We start from the raw sequence: 23,637 nt of genomic DNA on the forward strand, positions 1-23,637 counted from the left end.
CTGGAAACCAGTCCAAACAGCTGAGAAACATCTGGCCGCTAACCTTGGACAACATCTAATCTGGTAGCCCAGGGATTTAAGAGGTCTCCTCGGAGGGACAGAAGTTTGGCAGATACCTTACCGAGATCTGTCTTCTGCTACAGTTGTTTCTCAAGTCCTGCTCACCGCTCCCGGATGACACATACAGCCGGTGTACATCCCGATCCCATTTACACAGCATCTGAGTCTCAATGATTACAAAAAGCTGTAATTAAATATTACTCCTAATTTCCAGGAATACTCCTGAAGGTGTGTGACTGCGTGTGCTCCCCCTGCCCCAAGGAGAGAGAAAGCAGCCGATGGCAGCTCGCAAAAACACACCTCTCTCCATTACCCTGCCCAGGATCAGTGCGCAGGATCAGTGCCGCCAGCCCTCCAGCCTTCCCTCCGCTCCATCTTCCCTCTGCCTGCACTTAGTACCAACAAATAAGCACATATCTGCCCCAGACAGCCTCCATAAGGCAAACAAAAATACTGCTCTCTGTAAATCTGGAGACCACTATCAGGCCAATTACGAACACGTGGTTTTAAAGCAGCTCTATATAAAGAGTGAGTAGAAGGGAAAATGGACTCATCATTTCTGATGAAGATGGCTCCAAAGTTTGCTTCCTTTTTATTTCTAAAACTTCTGCTTGTTTTTCTTCCAAAAGAAACTTCAGCATTGGCTATCCTGAACATTCTTTGGTGAGTGGACAGCTAATGAAATAATGCAACATAAAAGAATAAATGTTGAGCAACAGAGAGAGGAAAGGGACTTTTAGACAGACCATTTGACATTTATTCTCCCCCCCCATTACGCATCAAGGCACCATAGGGCTTTCTATACATGTCAGGGCAAAGCCACCAACAACCTGGCTCGAGAGGCAGAAAATTAGGACAGGACCCACATTTCTGAAAACCCTTTGTAGGCTTTATTTAAAAGGAGATAAGGATGAAAAAGGCGACAAGATGCTTGACAGATATAAAATGATGAGACTCTAGCTTATCTCCTTATCTTCCACGTCATCTTCTGCTCTTTGCTTTTTTGTTACAACAAATGTGGGAGACATCAGGGGAAAATGTAAAGGCACAAGCACCAAGGACATAGCACCAAGAAGGGAGGACTAGGAAGAAGATGCTCAATAAAGGCTAAAAATGTCTCTTTCCTAGCAGAGGCTGAGCACGCTGGCTCTGGTCCAACAAAGCACTTAAGCATGCGCCTAACTTAAATTTGACTTCTCTGGAGCTCTTCACAGGCTTAAAAGTTAAGCACATTCTCCAGCAATCTGCTACAGCAAGACCAGAGAAAATGAGAAGCTGAATCTTAGTCAACAGCAAGGTTAGCAGGCTTTTGGAAAGCACCCTAGCCAAAGATTAATGCAATATGGCAATTTCCACTGACTTCAGAAAACTCTAAGCCATCAGAAGAAGCTTCTTAGATATAAAATAATATGTAAAAAAATTTAGATATTAAGAATATTACTATCAAATTCTCTTCACCTTCTTTCAGCTCAAGGTAGGTAGAGCTTGAAGCAGACACGTATTTACAGGTACGTGCAGAACTGGAACTCCCTTGTTTCAGTGTAAGCTGGTGCCAGCTTGAAAAAAATACTGAATTCACTGTGCTGTTTCTTGATGTAGGAAACACTGTCCTGTAGGTAAAGCACCGACCTCAAATACCTAATGGCCAATTCCCACAAACAGCAAGGTAAGCCACAAACAGCTCCTACAATTCTGGCAAGACACTACAAAGTTTGGTATTTGGCAAAGGAGTAAGAGCGTGTCTCACTGCATATCTCTGTTGGGTTTGTTTCCCTCGTTAAAACTGGCATAACTTAACACTGTTCCTCTACGTCGCATCTGCCTGGCAGTGCCCCGGGGAGCTCCGGTATCACGGCTCTGAAGCAGCACTAAGATAACGCATTCAGAGCAGCCCGTCCTTCGGTCAGGCTGTTAGCCCGAGACCCATGGGCACGGCCGCATTCACCGGCAGCTTTTCCGGCTCTGCGTCCTTGTATGACTCTCGGGTGAACCACAGACAGCACTGGTGTCTCATAGAGCAGCTGATGACACTTTTTGGCTTAAAAATTATTACTCTAATGATAGTGGAAGAAACTTAAATTTTAAATCCAAAGCACTGCAAGAAGTTGTAAGAGTACAGAAAATGCATATTTAAGCATATACTCCCTACATACACACACAGAGCTTAATTACAACAAAGCAAGAAGCAAACAACAATTAGTCTTTATTAACAATTAAAATCTCACTGCAGTGCTGGTTTTCCCCCTAGCAAGTTAATGCCTGTACAGTGAGAAAGTAATGATAAACAGGCTTTTAAAATGGAAATTGATTCAGGATAAATATGAAAAGTGGTTCGCACAAGAGGACTTAACGTTTAAATTGAGCAGCATTTGCACCTTACTCAGACCCAAGCCTTGTAAAGCTTGCTAGCTCCCTCTACCGTCTTCATACTACGAGCTCAGTCAAAAGCTCGATCCACATCCACGGAAAGCACTGGCAGGTGGGGGGTTTTTTACTGGAAGTGCTCAGTCCATTTGGTGCAAGGGTGGCTCATATAACCTCTGCAGGAAGCAGTAAGGGGCAACCGCAGGGCGATCTCCTGCTCAAACCCATCTCCTCCCCGAGTGCTGCTTCCACCACCTCCAGCAGCACCTGCTCCAAGGAACAGCATTTATTTTTATGGCCAATCCATGTACTTTATTTATTATCCCTTCATATCTTTCTCTTAGGAGACCCTGGTTCAGGACATAAACTGAGGGTCAGCAGGGATCAACTAAACACTTTGCCTTTACACTGCCAGAGTTAGGATAAATACAGGTAAGACACGGTTTCGTTTCCCCACCTCATTTCTGAAGCATAAACAAGCAACCACGCTGTGGGATGACTGGTCTCTTCCACTACGTAGTTTGTAGGTCGTGTACACTGACAAAGCTACACCATGTAGATTCAATGGCAGCTGACTTGTAGGGTGTTATTTTTCCATACCGCTCCTACTGGGTTGAGAGTGGAACAGCAGTGCATTGGAGCACGGACACGTTCAAAGAGTGCAACTCCTAGGTGAGACAATTTACAGTGAATCCCTTGTTTTTTTAAAGCACCACCCAACTTCGTATGGCAAATGTTAACACGTGGCTCTTGCCAGCACAGCTCCTGGCGGAGCACGGCCCAGGTCAGGGTGGAATGCTCTAACCTGTACAACTTGCAAAACAAAACACAGTCTCAAGGTTTTAAAATCATTACTTGAAGTACAAAGGCTGGGGGAGGCCCCAAACATGCACCAACCATATCCTCCTGAGCAGGGCAAGGGGACTCTTACGACAGCTCTGAAAAACAGAGATAATCAAGCAGCACGCTATAATTACCAAGCATTGTTCCGATTCCCATTTAACATCTTTAGAAACCAAGCTATTTTAAATAAACACACACACACGATGCTGACAAAGTATTAGTCGCATTGTCTTCATAGATACCCTCTGAGCTACCAAAGGATTGAGTAGTATTCCAGGCTAGAAGCCAGCAGCAAGTTTCACAAAGTTTCACAAAAGGTCATTCCCTTTTTGCATTCCTAACCCAGGAAGAACCTTGTTTCACCACAACGCTGAAGTGAATGCACGACGAGTACCTTCTGGCAATCCTCTGAAGTGGAGACGCTTGGAAAAGACCAAAATTTCACAGCCCCATTTTTATCCAGATTTGGAGAGGTCAGCTTTTTACGTTTCACTATTTGAGCGAAAACAGGTAAAATTTCAGGTTGTGAAGTTCTCCTTGAACTTGACAGACAGCGTAACATGCAACTGTACGGGGATTTGATTTCCTCAGGACTACAGCACATAAAGGTCATTGCAACGACAGAGCACCTTTAGACAGCACATGTATCTAGAAATTCGTTTCAGCAGTTCCTTAGCATCACGTAACGTTACCAACTGCCAAGTCTACATGAGTCTGAGGTTTAAACTAAAACTAAAGATTCTCCTTGGCACAGCAGCAGCAGCTGGATAAAGACAATTGCCTTTCGCCACCAGTTTACATACTGTTAGCTATATGTGATCTGTAGGAAGATACTTCCAACAAATCAAGAATTCCATAAGGGATCAAAATTCTAAACATAAATACAATTAAAGCCTTCTAATATTAATGCACACTTTTTATTATATTAAAATCAGGCAATGGTCTGATACAATAAAAAGGCTGCTTATGGAATACTGTTATGTTAAACTTTAATTACAGAGGATGTTAAATCCTTACAACTAATATTTTCCTCAAAAGAGTTAATGGAAACATCAATTGTTCATTGACTTGATAGCTGCTGCTTTAAAATGTGTTTATTTTTACTTTTCTTTTTTTCTTTTTTTTTTTTTTCTTTTTTTACACAAACACTGAATTTTTCATAAAACTTAGGACACACTAGGTTGGTTGTATGTAAGCTTGCATCCACATTTCAGCAGTCAGTGGTCCGAAACAGTAAACCAGAAAAGGCAGTGATTTGCCAGGATGCAAAGCCAATAAAGGTCCTTAATCTGCTGTATGCACCACTTCCCCAAAAACTTCACTGAAGAGATTTCTCTTCTAAGACTTACAGAATCCTAATAAAATCTACTACACTGATTTGATTTGTCTGTAGTCGTCACATCTTTAGAAGGGCCAAACATTAAGTGCAACATGTCATTAATTAACATTCTTGGGTCAATCCAAAGCACCAAAATACAACTATTTGAGCTGGAGTGTGTGTTCAGAATCGCTGTGTGCAGAGTTTCCCCATTAAAGTTTGGCAGCAGAAGATTTCGGCAATCCTGGTAAATTACTGCTCTTTTCACCACGTCAAAAGCCTATCTAATAACATCAGCCGTGGCCAGCTTGGCGGTGTGGCAGCAGTGCTGGAGGGAGAGGGAAAATCCAAGTTTGCGAGCAGAATAGATACTCTTGTTTCCCAGGCTGGTGAAGACTAAATTTGTTGCAAACCCAAAACAATAAGCAGGAGGGAACAGGTCAAGTTATTGCCCCAACGCTCACCCCTGCTGGCCAGGGGTGAGAAGAGTCACAAAGAGGGGCAAAAAGAAAGCAGCACCCCCACTAAAAAGAGGGAAGAGATTAAAAGAACCCTGAATCCCTCACCCAAAGCCCATGTCACTGGTGAGGGGGACCAGGAAGAGAAATACAATCTATGCCTTGGCCAAAGGGAAGAAGGAAAGCTTGCCCCAGATTATCAGGGCATTTAAAAAAAAAAAATAAAAAACCAAAAACGACCACAGTCACATTCAGCCTTTACTAGAGATAGCACAAAGGGAGGGATGACTGAGGTTAGCACACATCCCCATTAGTAGTCCATAAAGCCCAGTGTAGTACTGGTAGCAAAAACCTTTGTGTCTACTCTAATAAATAGCCCTGAGCTTCGACTCTATTGCAAAAGACAGAAAAAGAAAAAAACAACCCAGGCCAGACACACAGCAAGGTGATTGTGGGATGTATGCTTTCACAGTTAAGTTAGATGTGCCACACTGGTCTTGACAGTAATAAATTTAAATAGACTTTTCCTGATACCAGAAGTTCAGCTATGTGGACAGTGGTTACACGACAGGATTATGTGTTATAGCACAACTTATATTTCAAATGAAAAAAAAATTAGTATCATTTACAGTATCTCAAGAAAAACTTCCTTTGAATGGGAACTTCCTTTCCAGTATTTTGAGGTCTACAAGATGCATCTAGAAAATTTACTACTGTGGAAAATGAAGACAGCTTAAATTGAATAAGGGGGGGGCGTGGTTTTTTTTTTTTTTAATTAATTGCTGTAACATTGTCCTTCAGGTGGCTGAGGAAGTTTCATATTTTCTTTAGACATCATTAGACGCCGAAGCTCTTGCAGAACAACTTTGATACTATAAGAATTCTGCCATTTTGCTAGGACTGATATGGCTCTGGGGTCCACCTAAAATAGACAAAAACACCATTCCTGTCAGAATCGATACGTTTGATACACTTAACTCCCCCACACACCCTCCAACTATGGGTCCTATAAGGAATCTGAGTGGCAGAAACCAAAGAAAGCAAAAGCAAGGAAGTGGTTTCCTTAAAGCATAGCAAATCCCCACATGATGCAACTATTTGTGAGTTGCAAAAGGGCAGGAAAAGTAAATTCCATGTTTCAGTTTCAGAACGTATTTGGCTCATATACTTCCCGTCTACCCCCCCTTTCCTTCTACTCCAAGAAAATGGCACCAGCAAGCAATAAGTAGTTAAGCAACTTGCAAGTATAAACAAAGCATTAATTCAAAGCTGCACATGAAAACCATGTTAAATGAATAAAACCCAAGAACTTACCACTCCATTAGAACTATTTACTCCATTCATATTAATTTTTGTTACAAATCTTACAAATGGAGGTGCTTCTGGATACTTAGGCCCACATTCTATTTTAAGGCTGTATATTCTGTTTTCATAAATTGTCTGAGGGGAAAAGAAAGGGAGGAACAATTACATCAGGCAGTTCAATAAGCATTTGGTTAAAACAGTGGTTTACTTGAGGGACATGCGAACTACTAAACATAAGGGCAGCCACTTATATACTATGCTGGTACCTCTGTTTTGGGTTCATTTTATAATATGCAGAGTATCAAACGTTACCTCTTCAGGGTAATAAATTCTACTGGTCTTTTAAGCATCAAATTTTCATATAAGGAATGAAAGTGGCATTGCTTTCCATTCACCAACCGAAATGATTTTTTTAATCATCATATAGCTCAGATACCCACTTTCCAACCAATCTTTACAAAGCAGCTTTGTTTTAACAGTTTACTAATTAGACACACTACCTTGAAATTGAAGTCACAGCTTTAACTTAGGCAACTATCTAAAGTCAGCGGGTCCTAGAACTGCACTTGAAACATATTCTTTGCTCATAAACCAATGTGCCAGTTGTCAGAAAGGGGAACGCTCCAAGATTCAACACATTGCAAAGTGTATCCTGATCCCAAACAGCATTATCACTTTGTCTCCACCGCAGTAACACTCTGTTGTACTTAACAGCTAATAGAGAGAAATCCTGGATCATGAATTTTTAACTAACGAATCAACGGGTATAGAAAAGAGACAAATGTAAATATTGAAGAATCAACGTAGCCTTGTTAAAATTAATTAAAAGAAACAACAGTTAATGTTATTCTGCATTCTGAGAATAACTATTTTTGATGTGCTGATCTGGTGCACCTCGCACAGAGCTCTAGCTAAGCTGGGCAATGCAGGCAGCTGGCAGAAGCATGCAACAGGAACAGGATCATCACGGGGAAGTTTAGGCAGACAAGCTCTCCAGATTTAGAGCTTCTGACACAATTTCCTGCACCTTCAGCATTGCAATGAACATTAAACTCACAAGACAGCGACCGTGAGCAAAAATCCAGGCAAGGGTGTGAGCACAGAAGCCCAGAAGCAGCCAGCAGTTCCTGCTCACCTGCGGCAGCAGAGCACCACGGCTCCACCAGCATCTTAAGAACAGCTGCCCAACGTACAAAAACTTCTCAATATAAAACTCCATGCGGTCCCTTTCACGGGCCTGTTATATCCCTGAACATCTTCATATTTCCCTTAACATTAATGAGCATTTTGATGCAGACCACTACCAAAAACATAAGAACTGACTTCCTGATTCAGCTGCTTCTCATCTGTGCAAATGAAGTGGCTTTAAACCAGCCTGCAGCCACCCACGGCGGGACCAGCACCTGGCCAGTGCCAGCTGGCAGTGGGACCTCTCGGTCACTTCTCCAGCTCCTCAGCCAGACAGCCTTTCAGATGTCGAGCCAGGGCAGCAACAAACCAAATGCTGTCACAAAGTTTTTGGGGAAAAAAGTCATCTGTCAGTTCTGCTCGGACTGCCCAGGTCTCTTGACGGAGTCCCTGAGCGTACCTTGTGCACAGAGCAATTAACAGCCCAGAGGTTCGTGCAGGTTTTTAGTTTTTGCAAATAACCACACCACATTAAGACTAGTGAATGGAAAGCCTTGACTGTGCACATGTCTATAGCCAATATAAAATACGTGCAGCTAAAGCTGAAGTTTTGACAGTGCCACTGTTTTTAAATAGCTTGTATAAACAAGATGAATCACTGGCTGCAAAAGCAACCGCACAAAGTCTGGGAAGGAGAAGCATGCTTCCATGTATGGTAGCAGGGACACTCAGAGCAGCAGCATGTATCTAACTCTGCAGCACGGTTCATTTTTCCCTCTGGGATGCCCAACATAAGATTCTTCCACCTGCTACAAACATGACCGCTTTCTACCCAGAAGGAAATAGGATTTAAAATTTTTTTTCCAGAGCCAGTATTCCCACATCCTATGAAGAAAAAAAATTGTAATAATATAACTGAGTACGAACAGTGCTAAAAGCAGGACAGCCACTTAGCAAACAAGAATGACTGAAAGCTCCCAGAATCTCTCTCAATACAGGCTGTTGCTTTCAAGCAATAAGCGCCAAAGAAATCAAGACACTTTTGGAAAAAATCCTAAGTGTGTCAGAAAGACAAAAAAGGCACAGCTGAATCATCTTCTGTGATAGTCCTCTAGCTTTGGTTAGCAGTATGACATGAACTACAAATTTCTATCACTGCTGACAAGTCAGCACATGCCTGTTTGCACATTTCAGTTTCTATTTAATTTTCTAAATTAGATTTCAAGGTTGCTTAAATTTTCCATAAAGTGTATGCACACAGTGAGCTTTCTTCACAGCCTTAATGCAGGCTCATTAACACTCTCCTAATGTTCTAAATTCAAATGCTGTTCTAGAAAATGATTTGGGCATATCATAAACAAACAAAATGATCACAAATGGGGAGATGTTAACAACTGCAGACAAAAAGTAAACAACGCTTCTGGATGAGATAGGAAATACTGCATGTGTAATGTCATCATAATATAAATTCTTGTACAACCTCATCATACGTCAAAGACAACAGACAGAATGGAAACACCTAGGGCAGCAGCATGATTAAAGGTCTGTAAAGGTTTCCATATAATAGATTGAGAACACTGGAATTATTGAGAAGTGATACTGAGGCCAGATACAGAAGACAACATCTACTATTGCAGGAAGGAGAATCAGCTACTTGCACTTCATGGTAAGGATATTAAGGAAACAGAACAGAGATACACAGTGAAACTGGAGACAACAGACAAGTTTTGTTTTTAGAATACATGCATACGTACAGTGCACAATTAAGTCCTTAAGTTCACTACCAGAGTGGAGACCCACAGTTTAGTACAGTTTGGGGGGAGAAGAGAGAGAACACGCAACAATACTACCACAAAGACCAGCAGCATTATAAGAAGCTACTTTGGGAGAGAACATTCAGAGAAGAAATTGAATTCACTAAAATTTGAGTTTCCTGAGTTAGCTGAAACTCTACAAGAGCAAGTCAGTACTGCTGCAATAAAAACCAATCCATAAACTCAACAAGAAACAGCAGAAAGACTAGCAGTACTGAACAAAACATCCACGTTTTATGTACATTAGTTCCATATGTAATCTCACTAGCCGAAGGATTTTAAACCTTGCTGTATTCAAAAGTACAGGATACTAGAATCCTGGAATCTCAAAAGTTATGTCTTAATGAATCTGTAAATATAAAGCAGACATGTAACAGAACTAACCAGAGAAAGGCACTAAAAATATTCCAAATTATAAGCAAAAAGGCATATAGATACATGAAACCCATTATTATATGGAACTTGAACCTTCAACATAAATCACTTGCTAAAGTGTTTTTTCACTGATTTGTGTTTTGTTTTCTACTTCAGTGGTTAGATTAAGAGAAGAAAAGGGGGAAGAAAAAAAAAGTAACAGTACTATTTTAATATTTAAGTGGATACTTACTCTTGGAGGCCCAATAATCATTCCTGTCCATCTTGTAAGTGTCATATCTTCATCATCTTCAAGGCCCCAGCTAACTGTTCCATCACCTACTCCTTTCTGACCTTCTTCAAGTTCTTCCAACAGACGAAAATTACGAGGAACTTTTACTCCTGAAAACAATCAGAAAAATATTTGAGTTAAGAAATCTAGTACAGAAATAAAGCTAGAGTAATTTCACTGATACTTTTGGTCATTCTACAGAAAACATCTTGGGTAAAAATATAAAAATATCACTATTTTTTGAATGATAATATTTCAACACTATGGAAAACATATCCCCATATTTAGCTTGGATTTCACAAGCAAAATCAAGGTATCCACAATTAAACATGCCAGAAGGCTGACAGGCCAGATGTTAGGGCAGGCAGTAAAATGACAGGAAATCTCTGTCCATTCAGAGATCGCACGGTATTATGGAGCTCTAATTAGCACTTGTCTATATGATTTATAGTATAAAAATTTAGAAGATTCTACAAAATGACACCATGAGAGGCCTGACATCATTCAACTCACTCAGAGCTTTTAAAAATACTATTCAAAGCAAATAAAACTTTCATAAATTAACTTCAGATTAACCTACTAATGTTAAGTGGGCTTTGTCAGCAGCAATAGCATCCTTCATACTTATGATCTCCACTGCCAAGAAATTTCAGCACTTCTTAATTGCTGGCACATTTATCCTCAAAACACACAGCAAAACAGGGCAATTTTCTTATCCCCATTACATTAATGGAAAACAACGGCATAGAGAGCTTAGGTGACATATCCAAGGTCACGTAATATGTCCATGCTGAAGGAGGACCTTGAAGCCAGGCCACAGGGGACTTAATTACTCATTCTTCCTCAAAGTATTCCTACCTCAGTCATCACAAAGCATAAATGCACTCTAGGCCACCACTTCTCCTTTGTGTTGGGTTTGCGTGGCAAGGTTTTGGTAGCCAGGGGGCTACAGGGTGGATTCTGTGAGAAGCTGCTAGAAGCTTCCCCCATGTCCGACAGAGCCAATGCCAGCGGCTCCAAGACGGACCCGCCACTGGCCAAGGCTGAGCCCATCAGCGACGGTGGTAGCGCCTCTGGGATAACATATTTAAGAAGGGGGAAAAAAAACAACCTGCGCAACTGCAGCCAAAGATACAAGTGAGAATATGCGGGAGGAACAACTCTGCAGACACCAAGGTCAGTGAAGGAGGAGGGGCAGGAGGATTCCCCTGCAGCCCCTGGTGCAGGCCATGGTGAGGCAGGCTGTCCCCCTGCAGCCCATGGAGGTCCACGGTGGAGCAGGTGGATTTGCCCAAAGGAGGCTGTGACCCCGTGGGAAGCCCGCACTGGAGCAGGCTCCTGGCAGGACCTGTGGACCTGTGGAAAGAGGAGCCCACGCTGGAGCAGGTTTGCTGGCAGGACTTGTGACCCTGTGGAAGGGACCCAGGCTGGAGCAGTTTGTGAAGAACTGCAGCCCGTGGGAAGGACTCACATCGGAGAAGTTCGTGGAGGACTGTCTCCCGTGGGAGGGACCCCACACTGGAGCTGGGGAAGAGTGTGAGGAGTCCTCCCCCTGCGGAGGAAGGAGCGGCAGAGACAACGTGTGATGAACTGACCACAACCCCCATTCCCCGTCCCCCTGCACCCTGGGGGGGGACACGAGGTACAGAAAATCGGGAGTGAAGTTGAGCCTGGGAAGAAGGGAGGGGTGGGGGGAAGGTTTTTTAAGATTTAGTTTTTATTTTCTCATTACCCTACTCTGATTTGATTGGTAATAAATTAAACTAATTTCCCAAAGTTGAGTGTGTTTTGCCTGTGACGGTAATTGGTGAGTGATCTCCCTGTCCTTATCTCGACACACAAGCCTTTTGGTATATTTTCTCTCCCCTGTCCAGCTGAGGAGGGGAGTGATAGAGCGGCTTTGGTGGGCACCTGGCGTCCAGCCAGGGTCAACCCACCACATCCCTCCAGGTACCTGTGTGAAGCATGTGTCTCTCCCACAGCAACAAAATTACTGCCAGGATATATTTAATAAAGTTATTTTCACCTGACATACAAAAAGGTTGGATTTGGGGTTTGGAGTTTCCCTCCCCCCAGTAGTACAAAGTTAACTATTCACCAGCATGTAATAACAGAAAATCATAATTAATTCCCTTCTTCACTGTCACTTATTTAGTACAGCAGAAAGAGAACAGGAAATCAGCCTTTCAGTGTATAAAGTGAACCCAGGAAAGTTCTCAGTCAGAAGGCAGCACTTCCAGCATGGCCGGAGCACCGAACTCTGAGGACGTCAGAAAGGGACCGAGGGCTTTGAAAATCATCTCTGTAGCTGCTTGGCAATGTGGATCTAAGGCACTGTGAAATGTAGCAGTGCTTAAAATCAAGTAACTCTGGTAGCTTTAAAACCCCTTCTAAATACATTAATGACCTAAAGAAACTAAATGTCAGTGATGATTCTGCTGCGGAATCACAGTTGCCCAAACTTCATTCACTACAAAGCAAGCATAAAAGAAACCAAAAAAGCAAATTACTAAAGGAATTACTATGTTGGCCAGTTTGATACACATCTACATAATCATGTTCAAGAATATTCTGGGGAAACATGATTCAACAACACAGCTGTAGCAACAGTATGAAGAGAAACCCAGAATGAGGAAAGCAGTGTCAGAAGACGCCAGACCTGCACTGGCTACACCAAACCACACGTATGGGGGCTGCTGAGCACGACTCAAATACAACTCCATGCCAAATCTAGATCTTCAACTCCCAGCGAGACAGTGCTGTTACCATGGCTGCCGAGTAATAAAAATCTTTGGCTGCGAAAGGAAATGAGTCAGTTGGGCCCATAAGATTAACCAAGCCCCAAACCCTCAGTGGTAACAGGACCTCTTGGGGGCCACTGTCACTTCCCCTGCATGAAAAACTCCCATGTTTCCCTGCTCAGTAAGTCTTAAAAGTATGAAGTATGTATCTTGTGTACCTGGGGCATATGAAGGTTCAAGTATGCAGTTCACACCTGAATCATGACAGATTAGCCACCCCATTTTTAATTATATTCCCAATGCTCTCCATGCTGTAGTTAGGGGGGGCAGAGAAGAGAGCGGTCTAGCTCCAATGCAGGGACTAAGAGAGCTGGGAGATAAGACAAACAGATGGAGTATAAGTTGAAGAACAAGGTGCCACCTTTACTCACACACACACTACCTATTTCACTGTTTTTGCTGCAGCGGATGCATGGGAGAGCTGGTGATGGGGAATGACTCACGGCTGTGCGATGCCTGAAGCTGCTGTCTGGGCTTCAGCCTTGCCTGCTGGCACCCCGGGAAAGAAACGGCCAGGGAAGAAGGACAAACAAAAGACAAACAAAAAATCCTTCTGGAACTCTACCCTTTGGTCTGACACAACAGCTCTTCAACAATGCAGGTGATGCCACAAAGGAAACCATCTGTGGCTATTATTAGAAACCCAACCTGAGCCTCTCCCTGCTCACAGAAGCAATAAGCTGAAGCCAGTGGGAGACCTGCCTCAAATGTGTCATGTTGCCAAAAAATACTCTCTCTTCTGGACCACATCATCACGATGCTTAACAAGCATCATCTCAGTCTCCGTACTTCAGTACTTGATAATGCCACTTCATATTTATTAGTGGTACGAAGATAATTTACTGATATTTACTTAGACCAAAACAAATAACCTAGGAGGAATCAGCTTTATGGTAAGCAGACACAGGCCACACACCAAAGAAGGAAACCAAAAATATTGCCTGTCTACCCTTCCTCTGATCATCACACACCCTGTTCACCAAGTGAGGCAGGAATCCTGTGTGAAGAAAATTAAGTGATCGTGTAATTAAAAATTACATCATCACGTATATATTCAAGGAGGCCACAACCAAGGCTGAGAGGCAGCTTTAATTCTGACATTCGCTAACCAGAGGTAGGCTTGGCTTTACAACCTTACGGGAAGAGAAGGCAACTTTATTTCCAAGCTCTCCCCAGATATAGCTGCTCTGATTCAGCATGAATCAGAGCCATAAAAGAGTCACACAGGATTTTAGAGTTCTCTGACTAGTCTGAGGTCTGCAGAGAGCTAGCTAGTCATATCGTGCAATGGCTCCTATCACATGGAAAAAGTTAACATAAATTATTATTAATTCCACAGCAACTGCTCACTTGTGAACACTACAGGAGCATCAGTGGCAAAGGGGAGGTGAGAAAAGTGAAGTCCATATATTTGAGCTTTTATACACTTCACAGAAAATAAAATGATCATGGGAGATGATTGGTCACTTTACAACAAACCACCCTGTCCAACAGCATCGTTGCCTTCTAAAAATGTTTTATCCCTATGCTAAAGCTCAGAGGTGCAACATGGAAGACCAGCACCTCAGCCACTACAGAAGGCAAGTTCAGAGTCACATCAAAGATGGTAATTCAGCTCCCTCCCTGACATGTTCTCAGGAGATTCAACTGGAAGAAAAACATATATACATATAAAAGACTATGGCCATATGATCATAAATGCTTTAAATAATCTGCCCTTAAGCAAGGCAGAATAAAAGACCAGATTCACCCTTCTGGTCAGCCTGGAAAGATGCATGAAGCCATTAAGCCAACCCCGTCTCCTCTTCATTTGCAGTGGCCTGGAGCACTCATGGTCAGCTACCACATCCTGCTGGGACCTGAACCTCAGAAACCACACAAGCTTTATCGCTTCTGGTTGTACGCAAACATATCATCATCATGTTTGCTGTCCACCAAGATTCCTAGAAAGCGATCTGATCTGTTCTAGGCATACACAGTATTTGGCAAATAACTTCCACGGCTAAACCATGGCAGATTCAGAGTCAGGAGATGTCCTGCGCCAGCTGACACAACCATGAGTCAACTGCGTGCCATCCTCCCACGCCCCAATAAATACCTTGCATAATCTTTTCAGTGTAGCAATGGAGACTTTCAAGGCAGTAACCAAACAAACCTGTTTTTCTAAGAGTCCTTCATTTAACACAAGAAAACCTAAATAAAGTAAGAGGCAATTAAAAAGTAATCAGGTTGTCGAAAGTACTTTCAGGTATGCATTTCAATTTAGCCTTTGCTATGGTTCAAGAAGACTCTCAAATAGCAGCTTCATTTTATACAAAAATACAATAGTATCTAGATAATTGCTTCACTTGCAGCTTGCCTGACTGCACAGAAATAGTCCCAGAAATGGAACTGCAAAAACATTTCAGAGCAAAAGGCAGTATTTACTATTAATCGCAAGAGCAAACCTATAAAAGCTAAATTATAACTGTACTGGCAAGGTAAGATCTCCAACGACAGTCTTGCAGAGTACAGTCTTGTACAGTCTTTCTAAAAGTTCACCTTTCAGTAAACATGCATTTGTGAAGCCTCAACCCCGCACACTAGTTCACCAGTTACAAAAAGTTCATGAAATATTTTTATGGCAAACTACAGAACAAAACTAAACCACAGACTGAGTTTTCCAGAAAGTCGGGATGTATACTTTACAGAGTTGAAAGTTGCATTAAGAAGCCGCTAGTTTTGGGTGGCATCCTCTTCAGCCTTCACACAGAATCAGGACCTTCTGTTTTCCTTGTCAAAAATTGCACCTACTACCAGTGCTGCCAAGGGGACTGGTACTGATGAGCCTTCACTACCACAGCACCTCACAACCCAGCTGTGTTCTAAGCAATGAGTTGCAAGACTGAGACAGCAAGCTGAAATGAGGACAAAAGGAGTTTGTATCTGGTCAGAATCTCACTAAGGAAAGTTCTGCACTAGGAAAGAACAGAATTATTCCTGGAAGACAGTTAAATGCCAACTTGCACTTTTGAAGACCTAAAAGCACTCTCAGATTTACTTTATATCACAGCACTACTAAAGATACACAGATGCACAACTGAACATGTCTTATGATAGTTTTAAGAGTGATCTTACCAGTCTGAGATTTTTCTCATCTTAAATTTACATTCACATGAAGTACATAGTATGTTTTTAACTTGTTGAAAACAACACTTTCTGACAGACTATACTTTTTAATCTTTTAATTTTCCCTAGTTACATATGGAAGCAATTCCAAATTCAGAATCCTTATAAAGCTGAAAACAGCACAGTGAAACCAGGTGGACAATGTGCCTCAGAGTACATCCTCTTCTTGAATCTTTTTCATCAGCACCAGTAGAACAAAATATACCCTTCTCACAAAAACTTCAAGAATACATTTCTCTTTCCTTTCTAAAGTGAAACCAAATTACAAGCATTTCTCTTCAGGATTAAAGCACAAATATACCGCACAGAACACCTCAGCAAAGCACATCAAAAATGCACTTCACTTGTTAGGGGCTCTAAAAAGAGGAACCGTCTTTTTGCTGAAGGTTTCTTGACATCTTCACCGATAACAGGCAACTTACCAAATTGGCCTTTCAGGCCAATTTTAACTCTGCTTTCTGTACTAGTTCCTGATTTACAGTAACTCAAGTGAAGTGAAATCCAATACCTTTAAACACCTCTGTTGCTTAATATGTTAAAGCCCCTTCTGTTGCTTGTTTTTGTGTATTTGATATTCAGCCTTAATTACATCTTTTCCAATATATTTCTCAACTCTTTGCAGAGATTGCAACTATTGAAAATTTGATGGCTTACCCTTGTAGCACCGCAATTGTAAAAAAATAAGTAAATCATTCCTCGTCACAATTGTATATAAAGTTTCTGAAGTGATGGAATATTTAAAACTGAATAAAAGGCTTTCAGCAACTGTCACAAAAAATTTCAGGAGACAGGAACTTTAGATTTCTTGCACTGTCTTTATAGTCATGATTTCCACTCTGATAATGCAGACAGGTACTGAGATATCTTGCAGATCCAAAATAACTTCCTGAGCACTTAAAACAATCTGAAGTGTCTTCTGTTCTGTGCAAGCTAGAGCACTGGTTCTGTCTTTCAATACTTTAAACATGTTACTTGGAAAGAGATCACTTTAAAGCATTTGTCTGAGGCAGACTGGCAGTATCATTGAAGTCTGAAGCCAAATAAAGCTTTCCAGCAGCAGCAGAGTTAAAATCAGATGCATTCTGTGGCTTGTATCGCAGCTGAAAAGCAAAACATTACCAGCTCAGCTAGACGTTACTCTAGAAAATAAGTCACCCTGAACTAGCGTCCTGGACAAAATCTTTACACTAAATCTCACCAGGCAAAAACCCACCATTTCCTCTTTGCATTGTGAAGAGAAACGGTTTTTACTGACCGAGAGCTGAGCGTCCTCCTCCAGCTGCCTCTTCTACCCACAAAGTATCGGCAGGTTCCCTTAAATTCACACCACTCACCGAAAGGTGAATGCACAAGTAGGTTCATCAATTTTAAGATAAGCTTTGAAGAGCAAGATGCCACACTAAGACAAAGTTACCTGTTCGGTATGGCACACGAGTTTTAACACCAGAGATGACAAGCACAGGTGGGGAGCAGCAGAGGCAGGATGCACGCTGCCCCGGGCTTTGCTTCTGGGCCAGGCCCAGGTCAGACTTGAGAGGAAAGTGAACAAACTAATCAGCAGGTGGAAACACAGTAATTTCATCTTGACTTGCAATAGTTAAAACACACCCTAACAACCTGAAAATCCCAACCGTCACACACCTTACAAAATTTGTCAGTATTATATCTTCTATGATCCTTACCTACTTACATATTTAATACCTTAATGAATCATTTTAAGTTCTCAGCCAGAATGGCATTTTTCAAATGTATTATGTAATTTATATCATAATACATGAAAAGACTCAACTAAGTATCTTCTTGTAAGAGTTTTGAACTATTTACCTTTTTATTTAATCTACTGCATCCTTCCATTACAATACACAAAGAACCTCTGCAATCAACTGCTTTAGCATCTGCTATTTCACGTACTCTTATAGTCCACCTTATTTAAGAAGGCACAATTTATCTTCCCAGTTTCTCTTCAATTACTTTTTCCCTACCCCTGAGTATTTTACTTACAGACTTAGAAAGTACTTGGTGGCTGGCAATATTTATTTTGAGATAACAATGACTATTGTATGCAGTGCACTTAAAAGGAGACATCACGGTCCATTTGCAGAGGCAGGGTACGCCTTCTATATCCTTCAACACGCAGTTTCTCCTGCATTGTAATGTCTCGTTTGTTTTTCACAAGCATAACTTTGAGTTTACAGTGATGTTATGGGTCCCCCAACAATTACAAATATATACTTTTAATATACTGTACTAAAACCTATCTGTGCTATTCTCTCTGTTAACAATATTAAGCCACATATATGAATACTATCATGCCCGTTCACCTAATGAATTGTCCTTCTGGAGTTCTTCACATTCCTCTGACTTTCAATAACTTAAATCTGGGCAAATCGTTTTACTACTCAGTTCTTCCAGGCTGTTGGTAAATGCAGTATCTACCACAGCACTGCAACAGACCCCCTAGATGGACCTACGAGAGAAAAAGGGGTTAAATGGGGTCGTTAAACTTTTCCCAGGATGAAAGTGAGAAAAACAGGATTCCATAGGCCAACATGGTCAGGTTTTGACCCATTATAATACCAGAGTCTGCAGGACAGTGACGTGGAGCAAGCTCCTGTAGTCTAACTGCAACACCAACTCCACACAGCCCAACTTCCCTGCGGGGCCACGGAGTACCCGAGCCTCTGAGGAACCCTTGATTTCTCGGCGAGACCACCTCTGGTACCTGAGCCAGCTGAGCGTTCCTGCACGACATTTCAGTCTGAAGGACGGACAGACATATGCTTACAGTTTAGGTGTTTGTAGTCTCCTATGAAGAGCCTTATTAGAATGATTAAAGTCAACCCTATCTTTTTATTCATATATTAATTGTGTGTGTGGGAAACCCACGTTATCAGCAACACAGAACTCTCCTCTATACAAGTGATACTGGTGGACCTTGCATCATAACATTTCTTCCAGGTAAGGGATTTTTTTTTTCCCCCTGTTAATTATTTCTACCTGTTCATTAGATACAAACATAAGGCTTACCTGTCTAATTCCCAGGACCAGCCCTATGACTTTTTTAAGTTACAGGGACATTTGCTATCATTTCTTCCTTTGGGTCAGTATCGGCTTTTAAAGAAAGACTCAGTATTTTTCATCCTCAGCCTCTGTTTAAGCTCCTTTGCTGAACGACTATAAACTTAGGATATCAAACATATTTAAGTGTTTTATAAACAAATATGAATACATTAAGATTCCATGAACCAAGAATTAGCAAAATCTGTTTTACACATGAGTAAAGATACTACTAAGCTACTTGCCCGAAAATCAATCAGCAGTGGAGAACAAGAAGGTGTCACTTCCAGGCTCCATTTGTATGTGCTAGGCAATGCCTTCGGTGCAGTGTCAAGAAGTAACCATACAAACTGCATTGCAGTGCCACCACTGCTATCAGTAACAGGACACCATGTTGTTCTCTATCAGAAGAGGACAGTCTTCATCCTTCACTAACACAACAAGAAAACGCAGACCACTGCTGGCAGGGCAGCCTATGATTTACAGCTGGACAAAGCTCTGAGGCTGCCATCAATGTAAGGTGTTGGTCTGCATCTGAAGGTTCTCCCATACTGAACTTAGGGTTTACTGCAAAAGTTCAGTGTTACTGCAGCATGTGTTTATAAGCCACACACTGATTTTTTTTTTTTCCCCCCAGAAGCAGTTAAACACCCAGGATCTCACGAGCAGATGAAGTGCAGTGCTTGTCAGATGCCCACACTGTAGACACAAGAAACTGAGGTCCCTACTTACATCTACCTGGCTGCGTATTGCTTCCTGCTTCCAGCACTGAAGAAACGAGACAGCTTTCAGAAATCCATGAAATAATAGGAAGCAATCCAAAAGACACAATGTGGCTAGCAGATGATGGTTAACAACAGCTTATCACAAAGACTGTTTGCTGCAAAAGGAAAGCTGTGCAATAGGACTAGCGTTGGACTTTATCACAACAGTCCGAGTCCCTTTCCACACATACCCCTCTATGACGACCCAGAAAATTAATTCACAAAACTGCACTGGCTTAAAAAGAAAAATATTTGCCTTGTTCTTCCAGCCAAATAAAAAATGAAAAGTCAGCAGCTTGAAAGGATTATTGAGAAAGTATGGCAGTCAGAATAATGCGACATAAGAGGGGAAAGGAGGCTCCACTACCTTTTTTGTGTATTTTAATCAAGTGTTCCAACACCTCACAATCACGTACGTTCAAACACAGATCTGTAAAACATAATTCTCAGGACAGCATCCACTGCATTTTAGAAGTGTTTGTAAAAACTCAATTACTATGAATTATCTGCATTGTGATGGTTATTCTTACAAGTTGAAAGTGGTCATCGATAGAGACCTATCTGTAAAAAAAGAATTCTAAAATATTTTTGTTGTATCTTCAAGAGCAGTCTTCTGGTGATCTCATATTTAAACTTCAACGGAAGTAATTTGAAAATAAGTATTACACTGGCACATTTGAAACCCTATACGGACTTATGAAAACAGGAAAATGAAACTGGCTAAACAGAAGTGAAACTAATTTATTCGATCTGTCGAAGTTCATTAGAAGATGTCAGCAGAAAAAAACACATTCAAAATCTAGTTGCAGTATTTTTGTTTAATGTGTGAAGATAAATGCAAAGATAGGATTTCTTTAACTAGTCAAAGCAAGCAAGGAGCAATTTTAACGGGGCGGGGGGGGGGGGAAATACCAACATCTTGAAGCATACACGTCCCGACAAGGAAGTCACAGCCTTCTGATGTAACAGAAAGATATTATTAGTGAAAAAGATTTTTAAAGCAGCTAATCTCACCCACGTAACTCTAGTCACTGCTCAGTGACTAGTACTAAGCCCAGAGAACGGAGGGTCAGCTCTGACCACACAGGACTCACCATAAGAGCAGTACATTAAGAAAAACGCCTGCACGGCGGCCCTGCGAGGCCAGGCACAAGCCACCGCGCCGGGTGTGCTCCGGCGGCTGTCAGCGGCCGGGCCTCCCCGCCCCAGGGCCGCACCTCAGGACTGAGTAAAGGGCTGCGGGCCCGGCCAGCCCCGGGCACGGGGTCCTGGCCTGGCCCGCCCCGGGCAGGGGGTCCCGGCCCCGGCAGCCCGGCCCAGCGCCAGCGCCGCTTCCCGGTGCCAGCTCGCAGAGAGCCGCGGCAGATTTCCCGCAGGGCCCGGGCAGGCTCCACGCACCCTCCCAGCCCTGCACCGCACTCGCCCCGCCGGGGCCGCTCCCGCCGCGAGGCCTCGGCAGCCCCCGGGGAGGCGCCGGCCGGGCCCGCCCGGGAGCCGCGGCGAAGGAGCGGGGACCGGCTCCACCGCCCCCGGGCGAGCACCGGGCCCCCCTGCGGGCCGCGCCCCTCGGGCCGGGCCGGCCCCGCCGCCGCCGCCCCCGCCCTCGCCCCTCCGCCGGGCGCCTCCCGGCCTACCGCCCGCCGCCGCCCCTCCAGCCCCGACACACCCAGCCGGGCCACCCGGCCTCCGGCCTCCCGCCACGCCGCCGCCCGCCGGGGCCGTGGCTGCTCCGCGGCGAGGAGAGGCCCCACCCGGCCCACCCCGGCCCGCGGCCCGGCCGCCCCGGCGCCCGCTCACCCGCACCCGTGGTGGCCGCCATCTTGCGCCGCTGCCGCTGGAGCCCCGCCCCCTGCCACCACGTCAACGCAACGCGGGAAGTGCAGCTCCGAAGGCGCGGCGCGGGCGGGCGCGCTAAGGGAGGGCCGCGGCGGGGCGGGGCGACGGCACGTAGAGCTCTTGCGGTGCACGCAGAGCGCCCCCGGAGCTCCGTCGTGCGGGCGGGCTCCCCGGGAGGCACCGGGGGTCTGGGGCGGGGGCTGCCGGCGAGGGGCCCGGCCCCCGGCTGCGGCTCCGCGGGGCCGCCGCTGCCCCGCTCCCCGCCTCCGGGAGGCAGCCCTGGGGAAAGCAACCCAGCGAGCTCCCCGGAGAGCGCTGAAACACCGGCACCCTCGCAAGCATTTAACAGCCCGTAAAACTCAAATGCAATTCATACGAATAATTGGCGAACTATGTTCATTACGGCCAGAACGCGAGCAGCGTTAGCTCTCCTCCTGCTTTACAAATACTCGTAGTCACCTTGTAATGATTCGATGCTGTTTATGCATCTGCATCCCCAGCCTCTTCCAGCGGTGTTCGAGCGGGGGGAAGCCCCAGGACGCAGCGCTGGGCCCAGCAGGGTCATTTAACTTGCTGCCTTTCGCTTGTCGCCCTCGAACCTTTGGAGAAGTACAGTAATGTCCACCCCAGCAGCACACAGCCCCCCAGTGTGTGCAGCAACGTAAGGGGCTCCAGCCCGGTGGGGGTCCAGCGCAGGAGCAGAGCGCAGCAGCAGCCAGGCGCAGGGCCCGAGGGCAGGGCTAGGGCATCCTCTGCAGAACAGAGGACGTGAAGCGCAAACACATAATTTCTTACTGTGTTTCAGGAGGCTGCTGCTGTCCCATACGTTGCAATGAAAAATATTCTCGGGCCTAAACCAGCTGATATGAATCTAGAAGAGCTGTAGCCAGAAGAGACATAAGGAACATCAGGAAGATCTACAATGCAGTGTTTTAATCACCAGCGCATCTTCCTTTATCCCTCTCCAGCTAATACAGTAATAAAAGAAAAAAAAATAAGAGGGAAATTAATTCTGCTTTGCCTTGTAACATGTACTCAAAAAACTGTGCCCCAAGACATCATATGAACATTTGCAGAAACAATTACAAAGCAAAATGTTTCAGAGACCCATTGCATTTTAAGCCATTTACTCCATTAAGTCAACTTTAATGTACTCAGCTTTTAGCAGCAAACAGAGCCAAGGCACCGGTTCTATCAATTATTCTTTGAAGCTCCTTTAAAAGAGCAATGCTGGTCTTGCTGGCTGGACTTTATTTCATGTAGTTCTAGCACTGCATTTCAGACACGGCCGAGAGCAGGCATGGATGGAGACAACAGTAAAGCAGCTAGGTGGCATAACAGCTCAGTAAACCTGGCCAGGAGATGGGGAACCAGCCCGCGGGAGAGTCCCTGGTGCTGCTGTTGCTGAGCCCACCAGAACGATGTTTGATAGCAAGCAGCCAGAGTCCCTCTCGCTCCAGCAGAATAATCTTTGGGGGGCAAGGTGGGTGACTAGTTTAACCCCCTACCAGCCAGAGCTCCCTTTCCACTTCTTATGCCTGCTGCTAGTCAAGTTCCAGGACTACAAGACAGACAGACACTGCACCTGAGCCAAAAGCTCCTAGTTTGGCCTTATTTCATACAGGCAAGTCTGCTGCTGGCCCTGCTGTCTTGTGCAAACAGCTGGGGGCCAGACCAGCTCTTGAGCTTTTTTTTTTTTTTTTTAATAGTGCAGAACAAAACCATGCCAGACACACACAGTTCTGTCAATGCATTCGGGTCTCCAGGCTGGCTTAAAGAGTACCCTCTTTCCTTGTGTGATGCGACTGCTTCACATTTGTTCCAGCAAATGCTAACTCTGAGAAGGGGCTCTCCTTGTTTGTCCCCAGTATTTCACAGAGGCAAGAGACAGGTCAAGGCTGCAGGTGAGTGGAGAGAACACAGATAAGTTGATCCAGCAGCAAAATGAAACAAAATTGGAGAAGTCAAGAGACATCAGAAAGTTTGAGCAGTTTGAAATGCGTCCATGGGACCTTCAAAACAAACACTTCAGGCTGTCCTGAAGACTGGCTTAAAAAAAGGCCAAGCGGGATTTT

At 43.9% G+C, this 23,637-nt stretch overlaps 1 protein-coding gene across 5 annotated transcripts; it reads right to left on the reverse strand.

The window, feature by feature from the left end:
- Nucleotides 1–4,343: 4,343 nt before the first annotated feature.
- Nucleotides 4,344–21,733, reverse strand: UBE2V1 (ubiquitin conjugating enzyme E2 V1). Of its 5 annotated transcripts, none has more exons than XM_075517471.1 (4): nt 21,530–21,733; nt 9,898–10,046; nt 6,358–6,483; nt 4,344–5,965 (listed from the first exon to the last, which is right to left on the reverse strand). In XM_075517471.1, exons 1-4 carry the CDS (start codon nt 21,543–21,545, stop codon nt 5,819–5,821), a joined length of 438 nt encoding a protein of 145 aa, XP_075373586.1. In that variant the 5' UTR covers nt 21,546–21,733; the 3' UTR covers nt 4,344–5,818. The 5 variants fall into 5 exon arrangements, with proteins under 5 accessions (XP_075373586.1, XP_075373585.1, XP_075373590.1 ...); XM_075517470.1 differs by having other exon boundaries at nt 21,524–21,733; XM_075517475.1 differs by lacking the exon at nt 21,530–21,733 and adding an exon at nt 21,150–21,254.
- Nucleotides 21,734–23,637: the final 1,904 nt, after the last annotated feature.

Source organism: Mycteria americana, chromosome 14, assembly GCF_035582795.1.
Source record: "Mycteria americana isolate JAX WOST 10 ecotype Jacksonville Zoo and Gardens chromosome 14, USCA_MyAme_1.0, whole genome shotgun sequence".
Taxonomy (NCBI): domain Eukaryota; kingdom Metazoa; phylum Chordata; class Aves; order Ciconiiformes; family Ciconiidae; genus Mycteria; species Mycteria americana.

What these genes read in the sequence shown, in the direction of transcription:
- UBE2V1 (XM_075517470.1), bottom strand. Translation starts at nt 21,545, where the DNA reads ATGGCGGCCACCACGGGTGCGG. An exon ending in TGATTATTGGGCCTCCAAGA is followed by an intron (nt 6,484 to 9,897) that starts GTAAGTATCCAC and finishes TTTTCCCCTCAG; the next exon opens with ACAATTTATGAAAACAGAAT. An exon ending in TAAATAGTTCTAATGGAGTG is followed by an intron (nt 5,966 to 6,357) that starts GTAAGTTCTTGG and finishes TGTCTATTTTAG; the next exon opens with GTGGACCCCAGAGCCATATC.